This window comes from Pristiophorus japonicus, chromosome 21, assembly GCF_044704955.1.
Source record: "Pristiophorus japonicus isolate sPriJap1 chromosome 21, sPriJap1.hap1, whole genome shotgun sequence".
Taxonomy (NCBI): Eukaryota; Metazoa; Chordata; class Chondrichthyes; family Pristiophoridae; genus Pristiophorus; species Pristiophorus japonicus.
In genome coordinates, this window is record NC_091997.1 from 83,027,825 (window position 1) to 83,044,179 (window position 16,355).

General features: G+C 46.6%; 2 protein-coding genes across 2 annotated transcripts in view; both read right to left on the minus strand.

Moving 5' to 3' along the window:
- Positions 1-1,380, minus strand: part of snupn (snurportin 1) — a 33,401-nt gene extending 32,021 nt beyond the window's left edge. Inside the window, exon 1 of the mRNA XM_070864196.1 lies at positions 1,294-1,380. The gene's annotated coding sequence lies outside the window, so the exon portion shown is untranslated. The remainder of the gene's footprint in view (positions 1-1,293) is intronic.
- Positions 1,381-11,991: 10,611 nt separating this feature from the next.
- The window catches only part of pclaf (PCNA clamp associated factor), a 9,981-nt gene continuing 5,617 nt past the window's right edge, over positions 11,992-16,355 (minus strand). The window contains exons 2-4 of the mRNA XM_070864197.1: positions 15,053-15,133; positions 14,303-14,471; positions 11,992-12,467 (exon numbers count right to left, since the gene is read on the minus strand). Coding sequence (XP_070720298.1) covers positions 12,410-12,467; positions 14,303-14,471; positions 15,053-15,133 — 308 coding nt within the window. The 3' untranslated portion in view covers positions 11,992-12,409. The remainder of the gene's footprint in view (positions 12,468-14,302; positions 14,472-15,052; positions 15,134-16,355) is intronic.

Consider the following 16,355-nt stretch of genomic DNA (forward strand, 5'->3'; position numbering starts at 1 on the left):
GGACCCTTAAAGCCTCCCTGATAAAGTGCAACATCCCCACTGACACCTGGGAGTCCCTGGCATAAGGCCGCCCTAAGTGGAGGAAGAGCATCCAGGAGGGCGCTGAGCACCTCGAGTCTCGTCACCGAGAGCATGCAGAAACCAAGCGCAGGCAGCGGAAGGAGCGTGCAGCAAACCTGTCCCACCCACCCTTTCCTTCAACCACTGTCTGTCCCACCTGTGACAGAGACTGTAATTCCAATCATCATCATCATCATAGGCAGCCCAGTGAATAAAGCAAGCAAGACTTGTATTTATCATCATCATAGGCAGTCCCTCAGAATCGAGGAAGACTTGCTTCCACTCTTAAAATGAGTCCTTAGGTGGCTGAACATTCCAATACGAGAGCCACAGTCTCTGTCACAGGTCGGACAGATAGTCGTTGAGGGAAGGGGTGGGTGGGACTGGTTTGCTGCACGCTCCTTCCACTGTCTGCACTTGTTTTCTGCACGCTCTCTGCGACGAGACTCGAGGTGCTCAGCGTCCTCCCGGATGCACTTCCTCCACTTAGGGCGGTCTTTGGTCAGGGACTCCCAGGCGTCAGTGGGGCTGTTGCACTTTATCAGGAAGGCTTTGAGGGTGTCCTTGTAACGTTTCCTCTGCCCACCTTTGGCTCGCTTGCCGTGAAGGAGTTCCGAGCATGGGACTGTTCAGCCACCTGAGAACTCACTTTTTTCGAGCAAGTCTTCCTCGATTCCGAGGGACTGCCTGTGGCAATTATAAATACAAGTCTTGCTTGCTTTATTCACTGGGCAATGCTAGCAGTGAGTTTAATGCGAGCTAACGAGGAGTGAGGCCAATTGCAAACAAATGCTTCCTGTGGAATTCCCGACCGCAGAGAGTTGTTGATGCCAGTTCGTTGGATATATTCAAGAGGGAGTTAGATGTGGCCCTTACGGCTAAAGGGATCAAGGGGTATGGAGAGAAAGCAGGAAAGGGATACTGAGGTGAATGATCAGCCATGATCTTATTGAATGGTGGTGCAGGCTCGAAGGGCCGAATGGCCTACTCCTGCACCTATTTTCTATGTAAACCCATTTGGACAAAAAGACTATTTTTGTGTCTGTGAGTTACATCACATTTTTTTCAAGCCCCCTTAATTCAGCGAATTCCACCTGAAATGGAAATAACCTCGATAAAAAACCGAGCAGTTTTGCTGAAAGTGGTTGAAATGCAGGGTGAGTGTCCCAGGGCCCGAGTTACAGAGCTGTTGTGAGGGGCCGGAGGGTCCCAGGATAAAATGCCTCCACTCACCTCACACACTGCCTGCTCCCAGTGATACTGCGGATGGCCAACCACCAGCTCTCCCCCTCTCTCCGCTCCACACTCACAGCAACGGGCCAACCACCGGCTTTCCCTGCACAAATCAAAACTCAGCTCATTTGAACTTTTTTTAAAATAAAAGAACAGGCACATGTCACTAAAGCGCAAATTGCAATTGCTGTGGGGAGGCCAGAGGAGGGACTGGAGTGCATCATCACCCCTGACAACATTTGATTTAAGTTATGGCAAAAAGTCAATTGGTTTATTTGTCGGTTTTAGTGCCCTCCCCCTTTAATAAGAGGGCATTTGATTTATGGTTTTACAAAAATAGTTGTTGTAGGGAGGGAGGGGGGGAGAGAGGACAAGAAAAAAATAAATTATCTTTAAAGAAAAGGACTAAAAATAAACCAATTAAAGATGATCTGGTCATTATCACACTGCTGTTTGTGGCAGCTTGCTGTGCGCAAATTGGCTGCCGCATTTCCAACATTACAACAGTGACTACACTCCAAAAAGTACTTCATTGGCTGTAAAGTGCTTTGCGATGTCTGGTGGTCGTGAAAGGTGCAATATAAATCCAAGTCTTTCTTTCAAGTGATCAAGGCCAGTCCCCTAACCTCAGTGGTGGGAAAATTATTAGAAAAACTCCTGAGGGGCAAATCTTCATTTGGAAAGACATGGATTAATCAAGGACAGTCAGCATGGATTGGTTAAGGGAAGAAAATGTCTGACTAACTTGATTGAATTTTTCGAGGAGGTAACCAGGAGGGTCGATGAGAGTAATGCATATAATGTAGTGTATATGGATTTTAGCAAAGCTTTTGATACGGTCCCATATGGCAGACTGGTCAAGAAAGTAAAAGCCCATGGGATCCAGGGCAAAGTAGCAAGTTGGATCCAAAATTGGCTCAGAGGCAGGAAGCAAAGGGTAATGGTTGAGGGGTGTTTTTGTGACTGGAAGGCTGTATCCAGTGGGATTCCGCAGGGCTCAGTGCTAGATCCCTTGCTTTTTGTGGTATATATCAATGACTATTGGGGATATGATTAAGAAGTTTGCAGATGACACTAAAATAGGTTGTGTGGTTGACAATGAAGAAGAAAGCTGCGGATTGCAGGAAGATATCAATGTACTGGTCAGGTGGGCGGAACAGTGGCAAATGGAATTCAATCCGGATAAGTGTGAGGTAATGCATTTGGGGAGATCTAACAATGCAAGGGAATACACATTAAATGGTACGACACTGAAAAGTGTAGAGGAACAAAGGGACCTTGGAGTGTAGGTCCACAGATACCTAAAGGTAGCAGGCCAGGTAAATAAGGTGATTAAGACATATGGAATACTTGCCTTTATTAGTCGAGGCCTGGAGTACAAGAGCAAGGAGGTTATGCTTAAACTGTATAAAACACTGGTTAGGCCACAGCTGGAGTATTGTGCGCAGTTCTGGTCACCACATTACAGGAAAGATGTGATTGCACTAGAAAGAGTGCAGAGGAGATTTACGAGGTTGTTGCCTGGACCTGGAGAATTTTGGCTATGAGAAAAGATTGGATAGGCTGGGGTAGTTTTCTTTGGAACAGAGAAGGCTGAGGGGAGACCTTATTGAGGTGTATAAAATTATGAGGGGCCTAGATAGAGTGGATAGGAAGGACCAGTTTCCCTTGGCAAGGGTTCAACAACTAGGGGGCATAGATTTAAAGTAATTGCGGGAGGTTTAGAGGAGATATGAGGGGAAATTTCTTCATCCAGAGGGTGGTTCGAGTCTGTAACTCACTGTCTGAAAGGGTGGTAGAGGCAGAAACCCTCACCACATTTAAAAGATACTTGGATGTGCACGTAAAGTGCCGTAACCTACAGGGCTACTGACCAAGAGCTGGAAAGTGGGATTAGGCTGGATAGCTATTGGTCGGCCGGCATGGACACGATGGGCCGAAATGGCCTCCTTCCATGTTGTAAACTTCTATGATTCTAGGACCTATTTCCCTTAGCAGAGGGTTCAACAATCAGGGGGCATAGATTTAAAGTAATTTGTCGAAGGTTTAGAGGGGAATTGAGGTGAAATTCTTTCACCCAGAGGGTGGTGGGGGTCTGGAACTCACTGCCTGAAAGGGTGGTAGAGGCAGAAACTCTCACCACATTTAAAAAGTATCTGGATATGCACTTGAAGTGCTGTAACCTACAAGGCTAGGCCAGCACGGACACGATGGGCCGAAATGGCCTCCTTCCATGCTGTAAATTTATATAATTCTATAAGCGCTGCACATTGAAAATTGGAATGTGTCCTCGCCCTCTGTCTAACTCCCAACTTCCCACAATCTAGAATCAAATTGGAAACTTTGGTCAAAAACAGTGTTGGGTAGTCAGGGTGCAGTCAGGCATGTTAATGAAAGAGCTTGCATTTGTATAGTGCCTTTAACGACCTCAGGACATCACAAAGTGCTTCACAGCTAATGAATTGTTTTGAAGGTAGAGTCACTGTTGTACCACAGGGAAATTTGGTTCCAGTAGAATCACGAAAGCATTTTTCGTCCATTTTTTTAATTCCACGTTTTTTCTTTGAGAGAAGTTGACACAGGTGCCAGTCACACGCGTGTGAGACCCAGACAGTAAATGCAGCAGAGGCAATTCGACAGCAGAGGGCATCACATTGCAGTCTGTTCTCACCTTCTGTCCACATTTTCACAATTTCTAGTGCCGCTTTCACTGGATGGCAACTAAAGATAGAAAGCCGGTCCTGTGGTGCTGAGCTCAGTTGTAGAACCCCAAATATTACCCTCACTGAGATCAGATAACTAACTCAGTACAAACCAGCAGTTGGACCTATTGCTACTTACATGGCTTTTGGGGATGCCGTTTTTGCAGATTGTTAAGGTAAGAGATTAATTTAGGTGTGCATTAATGCTTTATACTCATTTAAATCAGGTGTACCAGGAATACGTTTTTTTTGGACTCATTCTCGGGATATAGGTGTCACTGGCAAGGGCAGCATTTATTGTGCATCTCTTGTTGCCTTTGAGAAGGAGGTGGTGGGTCTTCTTGAACCGCTGTAGTCTGTGTGATGATGGTGCTCCCACAGTACAGAGACTGTTCAAAGACTGAGCCTCCACAACCCTCTAAGGTTTTGACTCATCGACAATGAAGGAACGGTGGCATATAGCCAAGTCAGGATGGAGATGATGGTGTTTCTGTATACCTGCTGCCCTTGTCCTGACAGTGTGTGGTAGAGGTCACAGGATTGGTAGCTGCTATTGAAGAATATGAATTCAGACGCACACTATGCAATCATCAGTGAACAGCCTCATCTGACCTTATGATGGATGGAAGGTCATTGATGAAGTAATGGACACTGCCCTGAGGAATTCCTGCAGCGATATCCTGGGGCTGAGATGACTGGCCTCTAATAACCACAACCAACTTCCTATGTGCCAAGTATGATTCCAGATCGTGAAGAGTTTTCCCCCAATCCCAATTTGACTAGGTATCCTTGGTGCCACACTTGGTCAAATGTTGCCTTGATGTCAAGGGCAGTCACTCTCACCTCACCTCTGGAATTCAGCTCTGATGTCCATGTTTAGACACAGGCTGTAATGAGGTCTGGAGCGGAGTGGGCCTGGTGGAACCCAAACTGAGCAACAATGAACAGGTTATTGGTGAGTAAGTGCTGCTTGATAGCACTGTCGACAGCAACTTCCATCACTTTGCTGATGATTGAGAGTAGACTGATGGAGCGGTAATTGGCCAGGTTGGATTGGTCCTACTTTTTGTGGCGTGGACATACCCGGGTAATTTTCGACATGGTCGGGTAGTTGGCAGTGTTGTAGCTACAATGAAACATCTTAGCTAGAGGCACAGCTCATTCTGGAGCACAGATCTTCTGAACTACAGCCAGAATGTTGTCGGGACCTGTAGCCTTGACTGTGTCAAATGCACTCAGCCATTTCTTAATATAGAAACATAGAAACATAGAAAATAGGTGCAGGAGTAGGCCATTCGGCCCTTCTAGCCTGCACCGCCATTCAATAAGTTCATGGCTGAAATTGCAACTTCAGTACCCCATTCCTGCTTTCTCACCATACCCTTTGATCCCCCTAGTAGTAAGGACGTCATCTAACTCCTTTTTGAATATATTTAGTGAATTGGCCTCAACAACTTTCTGTGGTAGAGAATTCCACAGGTTCACCACTCTCTGGGTGAAGAAATTCCTCCTCATCTCGGTCCTAAATGGATTACCCCTTGTCCTTAGACTGTGACCCCTGGTTCTGGACTTCCCCAACATTGGGAACATTCTTCCTGCATCTAACCTGTCTAACCCCGTCAGAATTTTAAACGTTTCTAAGAGGTCCCCTCTCATTCTTCTGAACTCCAGTGAATACAAGCCCAGTTGATCCAGTCTTTCTTGATAGGTCAGTCCCGCCATCCCGGGAATCAGTCTGGTGAACCTTCGCTGCACTCCCTCAACAGCAAGAATGTCCTTCCTCAGGTTAGGAGACCAAAACTGTACACAATACTCCAGGTGTGGCCTCACCAAGGCCCTGTACAACTGTAGCAACACCTCCCTGCACCTGTACTCAAATCCCCTCGCTATGAAGGCCAACATGCCATTTGCTTTCTTAACCGCCTGTTGTACCTGCATGCCAACCTTCAATGACTGATGTACCATGACACCCAGGTCTCTTTGCACCTCCCCTTTTCCTAATCTGTCACCATTCAGATAATAGTCTGTCTCTCTGTTTTTACCACCAAAGTGGATAACCTCACATTTATCCACATTATACTTCATCTGCCATACATTTGCCCACTCACCTAACCTATCCAAGTCGCTCTGCAGCCTCATAGCATCCTCCTCGCAGCTCACACTGCCACCCAACTTAGTGTCATCCGCAAATTTGGAGATACTACATTTAATCCCCTCGTCGAAATCATTAATGTACAGTGTAAACAGCTGGGGCCCCAGCACAGAACCTTGCGGTACCCCACTAGTCATTGCCTGCCATTCTGAAAAGTCCCCATTTACTCCTACTCTTTGCTTCCTGTCTGACAACTAGTTCTCAATCCATGTCAGCACACTACCCCCAATCCCATGTGCTTTAACTTTGCACATTAATCTCTTGTGTGGGACCTTGTCGAAAGCCTTCTGAAAGTCCAAATATACGACATCAACTGGTTCTCCCTTGTCCACTCTACTGGAAACATCCTCAAAAAATTCTAGAAGATTTGTCAAGCATGATTTCCCTTTCCCATGCTGACTTGGACCTATCATATCACCTCTTTCCAAATGCACTACTATGACATCCTTAATAATTGATTCCATCATCTTACCCACTACCGATGTCAGGCTGACCGGTCTATAATTCCCTGTTATCTCTCTCCCTCCTTTTTTAAAAAGTGGGGTTACATTGGCTACCCTCCACTCCATAGGAACTGATCCAGAGTCAATGGAATGTTGGAAAATGACTGTCAATGCATCCACTATGTCCAAGGCCACCTCCTTAAGTACTCTGGGATGCAGTCCATCAGGCCCTGGGGATTTATCGACCTTCAATCCCATCAATTTCCCCAACACAATTTCCCGACTAATAAGGATTTCCCTCAGTTCCTCCTCCTTACTAGACCCTCCGACCCCTTTTATATCCGGAAGGTTGTTTGTGTCCTCCTTAGTGAATACCGAACCAAAGTACTTGTTCAATTGGTCCGCCATTTCTTTGTTCCCCGTTATGACTTCCCCTGATTCTGACTGCAGGGGACCTACGTTTGTCTTTACTAACCTTTTTCTCTTTACATATCTGTAGAAATTTTTGCAATCCGTCTTAATGTTCCCTGCAAGCTTCTTCTCGTACTCCATTTTCCCTGCCCTAATCAAACCCTTTGTCCTCCTCTGCTGAGTTCTAAATTTCTCCCAGTCCCCGGGTTCGCTGCTATTTCTGGCCAATTTGTATGCCACTTCCTTGGCTTTAATACTATCCCTGATTTCCCTTGATAGCCATGGTTGAGCCACCTTCCCTTTCTTATTTTTACGCCAGACAGGAATGTACAATTGTTGTAGTTCATCCATGCGGTCTCTAAATGTCTGCCATTGCCCATCCACAGTCAATCCCCTAAGTATCATTCGCCAATCTATCCTAGCCAATTCACGCCTCATACCTTCAAAGTTACCCTTCTTTAAGTTCTGGACCATGGTCTCTGAATTAATTGTTTCATTCTCCATCCTAATGCAGAATTCCACCATATTATGGTCACTCTTCCCCAAGGGGCCTCGCACAACGAGATTGCTAATTAATCCTCTCTCATTACACAACACACAGTCTAAGATGGCCTCCCCCCTAGTTGGTTCCTCGACATATTGGTCTAGAAAACCACCCCTTATGCACTCCAGGAAATCCTCCTCCACCGTATTGCTTCCAGTTTGGCTAGCCCAATCTATGTGCATATTAAAGTCACCCATTATAACTGCTGCACCTTTATTGCATGCACTCCTAATTTCCTGTTTGATGCCCTCCCCAACATCACTACTACTGTTTGGAGGTCTGTACACAACTCCCACTAACGTTTTTTGCCCTTTGGTGTTCTGCAGCTCTACCCATATAGATTCCACATCATCCAAGCTAATGTCCTTCCGAACTATTGCCTTAATTTCCTCCTTAACCAGCAATGCTACCCCACCTCCTTTTCCTTTTATTCTATCTTTCCTGAATGTTGAATACCCCTGGATGTTGAGTTCCCAGTCCTGATCATCCTGGAGCCACGTCTCAGTAATCCCAATCATATCATATTTGTTAACATCTATTTGCAGTTAATTCATCCACCTTATTGTGGATACTCCTTGCATTAAGACACAAAGCCTTCAGGCTTGTTTTTTTTAACATCCTTTGTCCTTGTAGAATTTTGCTGTACAATGGCCCTTTTTGTTCTTTGCCTTGGGTTTCTCTGCCCTCCACTTTTCCTCATCTCCTTTCTGTCTTTTGCTTTTGCCTCCTTTTTGTTTCCCTCTGTCTCCCTGCATTGGTTCCCATCCCCCTGCCATATTAGTTTAACTCCTCCCCAACAGCACTATCACATGGAGTGAACTGAACTAGCTGAAGACTGGCAACTGTGATGGTGAGGACCTCCGGGACAGACTGAGGAGGATGACGAATAGCTGAAGATGGTTGGAAATGCTTCAGCCTTATCTTTTGAACTCACAGTTGTAGATGGGGCAGTAGTTTACAAGGATAGAGGAGATCAAGAGTGTGCTTTTTGAGGGAAGTGATAGTAGATTTGACACGGAGGGGGAGAGGGGGCGAGGAACAGTACTGGAGAGGAAACCATTTACAATATCATCATCATAGGTGGTCCCTCAAAATGAGGATGACTTGCTTCCAAAAAAAAGGATGAGTTCACAGGTGTTTCGAAAGAACCTGAACTACATCCTCAAGGGTGGAAGATGCCTGTGCGTGGATTTTTTTTAAACGTGTGGTGATCGTAGCACTTAGCCACCACACAGGCTTGGTCCAGTGGCAAGAATTACCCAAGACAACTGGAGACCAGCTCTGTTGCACGGACCCAGTGCGCACATATTGCAGTGTGGGCTGGCCCGTGCTCCCCCTGGGCTTCTGGCCCCGAACTCACGCCTCCCCTGGGCCCCGATCACATCCCTCCAGTCTCTCACAGCACCTTTGCCCCGATCTCGTCGCTCCTGCTGCATCTGCCCACGCTCCAATCTCCCACCTCGACCTTGCTGACGTCACTCTTCGCTGCTGTTGCCCACATTGCTGCGTGGAGGCCCCTACCTGCGAGAGACAATCAGCAGCAGGTTAGGGCCATAAAAGGAGCGGCGAGCAGCGGCCATGGGTCAGCTCGCATGCGGGCCAGCGGTTTTGTGGGAGTGTTAAGAGAACACTATGAGCTGGCAGGTGGCGAGATAGAAGAGAAACGTGAACATCGGGCTTGGGATGCAGCAGAAAGATTATCTCAAACTTTGAGACAAAAAAAATCCAGGAGCTCCTCAGTTGTTAGTGAGGGTTGAGGAGGCAGGGGAGAGGAATTTAAGGCTGGTAGTGAAGAAAAGTGGGGGCTATCGTTGCATTACTGGAGTAGTGGGCAACATTGGCAAACAGTTGGACCAGATAGTTCTTGATGTGGTCCAGCCATATCTGGCGATGATCCCAGTGTACACCGTAAAAGCCTTCAAATTTGCATCACTTGGCCTCGTGAGAGCAAAGATGGAGGCCAGACCAAGGTGAATGGCCAGTGTGGGTTTTACTGAGGACATGGGCATCAAAGGTGAAGGTAATTAATCATTTGACAATTAATAAATGCAAATTCTTTGATTTGAAGACAAAAGTTTGAGGTGGGAAAAATAGACCAAACTAATATTTAGTGGCAGCTGAAGTGGGATATCATTTGTTAATCAAACAAGGTGTTTCAAATTTCAATTAAATTAGAAGAAAATAGCAGTTGCCGAGAGCACGCGGTCTCGAAGAGGAAATTAGAATGGATTCATCTGGCATCAGACACACCAGCTCTGACATGAAGCTGAAAGCAAGGGCAAGAGCCTTTCACGCCAGTGAGGTGTGCTTCAACCGAGGAGTCACAGCACCAGCAACAAGCACAAGGCAGAAACGTGCAGACACAAGCTGGAGGGAAAGCAGAATCTGCATATTGAGCCATATTGAGGATTAGTGATCAATGTGATGGTCTCCAGGAGATACAAGTGTGGTTTACCAGCACAGGATGGCACCCTTGGGATTCAGACCATGGAAAACAAAGACATTTTGCTCCTGAGGACAGTGCATAATTTTTGATGTCACTTTAGTTGAGGGACCAGACCGCTAGTAATGTGACCCCTGCACAGCCAGTTAATTCATCGCGCAGAATAAAGGAATTTGAAACCCCCGTATTTCTTTGCGTTGCGGTTGACACTAGCTGGTGGAATTACTTAGCTTGCCTCACGCTACACTTAGAAGCCAGTACAATCAAGACTTTTGTTTGAGTCAGCCTATACCTTGGTACAAAGTAACTTAAATCTAACATTCCAAATTTTAAGGATATTTGAATTAATAGCTAAATCATAAGTTGGTAAGTACAAACAGAAAGGTTGCTAACACCGTCCGATATTAAATACAATGCTTTACAAAATGGGTTGGGATGTTCGCATGTCAGACACGAGACTCCCAAAGCAAGTGCTCTACTCGGAACTCCTATACGGCACGTGAGCCCAAGGTGGGCAGAGGAAATGTTTCAAGGACACCCTCAAAGCCTCTATAAAATGCAACATCCCCACTGACACCTGGGAGTCGCTGGCCAAAGGCTGCCCGAAGTGGAGGAAGTGCATCCGGGAGGGCACTGAGCACCTCGAGTCTCGTCGCCGAGAGCATGCAGAAACCAAGCGCGGGCAGCGGAAGGAGCGTGCGGCAAACCAGTCCCACCCACCCTTTCCTTCAACCACTGTCTGTCCCACCTGTGACAGAGACTAATTCCTGTAATGGACTGTTCAGTCACCGAAGAACTCACTTTTGAAGTGAAAGCAAGTCTTTGATTTTGAGGGACTGCCGATGATATTACAAAATGCATGATCCTAAAGCTTTTGATTGCACCAAAATGTCCCACACTGAAGTATCAGCCATTCAAACAGGCTGTCCAGCTGACATCTCTCAAGTCAGATATTATACCCCAGATTAGAGGCAATTCAACCAGCATTAAATGCAGCAAGGTGGGTGGGATACAAGAATTGCTGCAGCGAAGAGCTCAGGTTCACAAACACTACGGAGATGAAATTATTAGGAGCCATGGCATATTTGTTGTTTTGGATTATGCAAAGATGCATTGCAATGATTGAATTTAGTCCAACTAGAACATGAGTCACCCTTAATGAGAAACAAACCAGCTTATCAATTGGTATCAAGCCTCATTTCACCAAGTCCCCCTTTTGAGAGATTGAAGTAATCATGTCAAAGGCGCCTATATACAGTGCAGGTCAGTACGTTTGCTACACTCCGTTACACACCACAGTAGCTAAAGGGACAAGTGCAGATGGCATTGCCAAACACTCAATTTTGGGAGTTTCTTCCCAGCATAACTATATTTCTCATGAATTGCGAGCATTAAATGACTCATGTGCATCAAGAATGTGACAAACTAAAGCTAAACACGGTTCCATGTAATCATTTTGGATTCTCGAGGAAGTGCTGTGGGTTCAGTATTTCTAGCCATCTGTGGGTTGGAGAGAAAGACTTGCATGCCTTTCATGACCACTAGACATATCAAAGCACTTTACAGCCAAGTGTAGTCACTATTGTAATGTGGGAAACAGCAGCAACTTTGTGCACAGCAAGCTCCCACAAACAGCAGTGATACATCTGTTTTTGTTATTTTGATTGAGGGATAATATTGGCCATACATTAGGGATAACTCCCCTGCTCTTTGAAATAGTACAATGGGATCTTTTACATCCACCCAAGCACGCAGACGGGGCCTTGGTTTAACATCTCATCCGAAAGACGGCACCTCCGACAGTGCAGCACTCCCTCAGCACTGCACTGGAGTGTCAGCCTAGGTCCCGAGAGCTCAAGAAATGTGAAAATGCTACATTGTAAAATGTGCAAATAATCTTGCAGCGCATGGATACACACCAGTACTTCAAAAAGGCAGGACAATTGATGATCTGGAGTGAACGTGGAATAACCTAGGAAACCCAAGAAAACAATACGAGTGGGTGCTGTGCAAAGTTTTACATTTATTATAAAAACAAAATTAAACTAAATCTGCAAAGATACATTAAGGCAACTAAAAAACCTCTGGTTATAGAGTCAGTGTCTCCAAGAAAGATTTTATCCCTTACCACAACACCACCCCCCATGGATAGAGGACAAAACAGATTTAATTAAACTTAAATGCAAATACATAGGAAGGTCTTATTTAGCTGAGGGGCCCATTGGCCCAGAACCAAAAGATTCAGCCAATAAGTTTTGAACTAGTTTCCATAATTATGGCTTTTAACTGGCATTTTATTAAATTTCTGTACAAGACAATGCTAACAAATCCATACTACATAGCAATAGACATATATACAAATATACACGTCGAGGAAGATCTGTTCAAGTACGAGACGTGGTCATAGGAGGAACATGGAGCTCAGTTCTCTTCACCTGATGCAACGTCTTCTGAGGAGTCTTCAGACAAACGACGTGCCCTGGGTGGAATAAATTGTAGTTAATGCATTGTTGAATTAGTTCCAAAGACATTCTGAAAACACCCAAATTTCATTTTGCACCCCGAGTTTTTTTTTGTTCTTGGGAAATGGGCATGTTGGTAAGGCTGCATTTATTGCCATTCCTACTTGCCCTTAGTTAATGTTGGGCCTTTTTTTTTTGAATCACTCAGTCCTTATGTGCGTTTCCACAACAGTGTTAGGTTCCCCCAGCACATTGTGTCCAGAGTGCTATGCATTTAAGAACCATTGCTGTGTTTGTCTGTTTGGAACTGAGCAACTTCAAGCATTGTAAGGAGTGTTAATTCAGTTCAACATTATCCTGTTAGATATGTTGCTGATCGGGGTGGGGGAAAAAAAAAAAATGAGTGGGGGGTGGGAGAAAGAGCCTCAACAATGGTGGTCCAGGTTGAATTTCCCTTATCCGGCACCCTCGGAGGGATATTGCCAGATATATTTGGGTGGACTGGGCCTTTAAGTGTTGTTGCTGGGGTACTGTGTGCACTGATTGGCTGGACCGCCAGTCAGTCAGCCAGCGTGCAGGGGGCCTCAGAGCCGACAGGCCCCAAAAGTCAGCCCAACCCCCCAGAGGGAGCGCTGTGGGGAGAAGTGGCTGGCCCGAGGACTGTGGCTACAGGAGTTCCAGCGGGGTGACGAGGAGGAGGAGGCAGCCGATTGAGGAGAAAGATTATACTGGCAAGTAGGATTTTGATGGTCGCGTTCTGCGTATGTGTCACCCGGGAATGGTCTCAGACAAGAAAGGTTCAACCTGTTTATGAAGGACAAAGAGATGGCTGGTACTTGTGACATGAAATCTGCTTGCACATCAACCTGCATATTAGTGTACTGCTGTAGGCTGACATGGGCTGCTTCAGCATTGGATGTGAATGGAGTTCACCAATCATCAAATTAAACCAACAACCCTAGCTTTATGAAACAGCTCAAGATGGTTAGTTTCAGGATATTTCTCTGAAGAACTCACCACACACAACTATGTTAATCTGCTATTCTCAAAGAAGGATCAGTATTTTTTTCCATTTCAGGACAGAAATGACACTTGGAGAGATAAAACAGAACAGAAAACAGTGCTGCCAACATGAAATTTGTAGCTCATTAAAATTTAAGACTGACCACATTTCCCACCATGAAAAAGTAATCCACAACAATGGTGGTACTGCCAGAACCAATAGATTCATCTCACTTTAGCAACACCAGGTGTTTTTAAAAGCTGGGTTACAATTGAGAGCCAATCTTTCCCATTTTAACAACATTATCCCAGTATGCATTTCAGAATGTTTGGCCAATTTAAGTCAATGTTAAAGAATAACTGACGCTAAAAAACCTAAAACAGATTCAAGTCGACAAGTCTGCAACAGTCCAAATAAATCTTATTCCAAGCTGCAATGGTATGCCCAATATATCAAACTTTCTCCCACAATGGTTAAGGAGTGTTTAGACAAGCCATAAAAGGTCCGTGGTTTAAGCCCTGCGATGTGAAGAGTTGGCCAATATCTGCCAGGGCTGCAGTAGGACTTTACCACCGACCACAGCAGCCTAGGGTAGAGATGGAAAAGAAAACAGTCATAGTAGCTGTAATTAATTGCTATCCAGTGCACATTTGTGAGCCAAGACAAGCACAGTCGACGCTTCTCTCCCCTGTGGAGCAGTCGCCTGACAACACTGCCCAGCATTCAACAGAAGAGTGGCCACTTGGGCCAAGAATTGGACGACATGTAGTATCCATAGAACCACACCACAAAGCTCCGAAGGCAAAGAATCAGTGCCTTTGAGGAAAGAGGGAACGCATTAAAACCTACCTCCTTGCTTTGCTTGTTCCAGCCTTGCTGCTATTGGGCTCATCGTCTGAGGGGACTGTGTTCTCCTTCTCAGGCTGTTTAGAAGGACCCCCAAAGAATTCCCCAATCCCTTTCTGCCACTTTGGTGTAGGTCTCGGACACACTGAGTTCCCACCAGCATATTTGTTTTCTGTTGAGCACGCAAAACAATGTCCCATCAAACGGAGCTGACAGTAAGCACTTCCTAGTTTACTGATGCTATAAAATGGTTGGAAAGTACTAAACAGATTATTGAAGTCATTAGATAAAGTTCACTAAGTCTTCCTCACTTAAATATTCAGCAGCAACCCCGAACCCCTGAGATAAGGAACAATTACATTTTAATCTGTGGGGCATCTTCTATACAAGACTCACTTGTCTCAAATTCAGTTGATGTACGAGCATGGTGCATCATTGGTGCACTCTCGCAAGTCTTTAAAAATGATATCAGACAATCACTGCTGGAAAGAACACTGTTTCCACATTGTGAATTTAGGGCAGAGTTAAGCCCAAATGGGAAATAATTTATGGCTATTGTAGACGACTGATTGCTTAACCTAACCATACAAAAAGCCCCTTCACGTATAACAATACTCCCCAAAAACCACAGCTCCCACTATTTGTTCAGGACCAGTTTGATTAAACTTGTCTTATGATTTAAGCCCTGACAATTGTTCAATGTAATTGCGATATTTTACTCAGGTAAATGTTGTAAATAAGGTGAATACATACCCTTTTTCCCAGGAGATGTTAGAGAAATGTTGGCTGTACTTGTACATCCAAGGGCCTTCCGTGGTGCCCTAGCAGCAACAGCTGTTGAGACAAACAGAATTGCTCGTGTGACTTTCCACGATTCGATATATGGGGCTCAATTTCCCCCAGTGATTTGCGCCTTTTTTTAAAAAAAAGCTCAGGCTGCTCTCTTTGACCCAAGTTAAAGCCAGTTTCCCCAATTAATTTGCACCTGTGTAACTCAGCTAGTTATGATTTACGAGGGAGAGGGGGCGGGAGGGGGGGGGGAAAGAGGGAGGGGGGGAGAAGAGGGAGGGGGGGAGAAGAGGGGGGGGGGGGGGAAGAGGGAGAGGGGGGGGCGCCTTTTTTTAAAAAAAAGCTCAGGCTGCTCTCTTTGACCCAAGTTAAAGCCAGTTTCCCCAATTAATTTGCACCTGTGTAACTCAGCTAGTTATGATTTACGAGGGAGAGGGGGCGGGGGAAGAGGGAGGGGGGGGGAGAAGAGGGAGGGGGGGGGAAGAGGGAGAGGGGGGGGCGCCTTTTTTTAAAAAAAAGCTCAGGCTGCTCTCTTTGAGCCAAGTTAAAGCCAGTTTCCCCAATTAATTTGCACCTGTGTAACTCAGCTAGTTATGATTTACGAGGGAGAGGGGGGGGGGAGAAGAGGGAGAGGGGGGGGGGAAGAAGAGGGAGAGGGGGGGGAGAGAAGGGATGGGGGGAGAAGAGGGAGAGGGGAGGGGGGGGGAGAAGAGGGAGATGGGGGGGAGGGGGGAGAAGAGGGAGAGGGGGGGAAGAGGGAGAGGGGGGGGAAGAGGAGGGGGAAGAGGGAGGGGAAGAGGGAGAGGGGGAGGGGAAGAGGGAGAGGGGGGGGAAGAGGGAGAGGGGGGGGGAAGAGGGAGAGGGGGGGAAGAGGAGAGGGGGGGGAAGAGGGAGAGGGGGGGGAAGAGGGAGAGGGGGGGGAAGAGGGAGAGGGGGGGGAAGAGGGAGAGGGGGGGAAGAGGGAGAGGGGGGGAAGAGGGAGAGGAGGGGGGGAAGAGGGAGAGGGGGGGGAAGAGGGAGAGGGGGGGGAAGAGGGAGAGGGGGGGGAAGAGGGAGAGGGGGGGGAAGAGGGAGAGGGGGGGGAAGAGGGAGAGGGGGGGGGAAGAGGGAGAGGGGGGGGGAAGAGGGAGAGGGGGGGGGGGAAGAGGGAGAGGGGGGGGGAAGAGGGAGAGGGGGGGGGAAGAGGGAGAGGGGGGGGAAGAGGGAGAGGGGGGGGGGAAGAGGGAGAGGGGGGGGGGAAGAGGGAGAGGGGGGGGGGAAGAGGGAG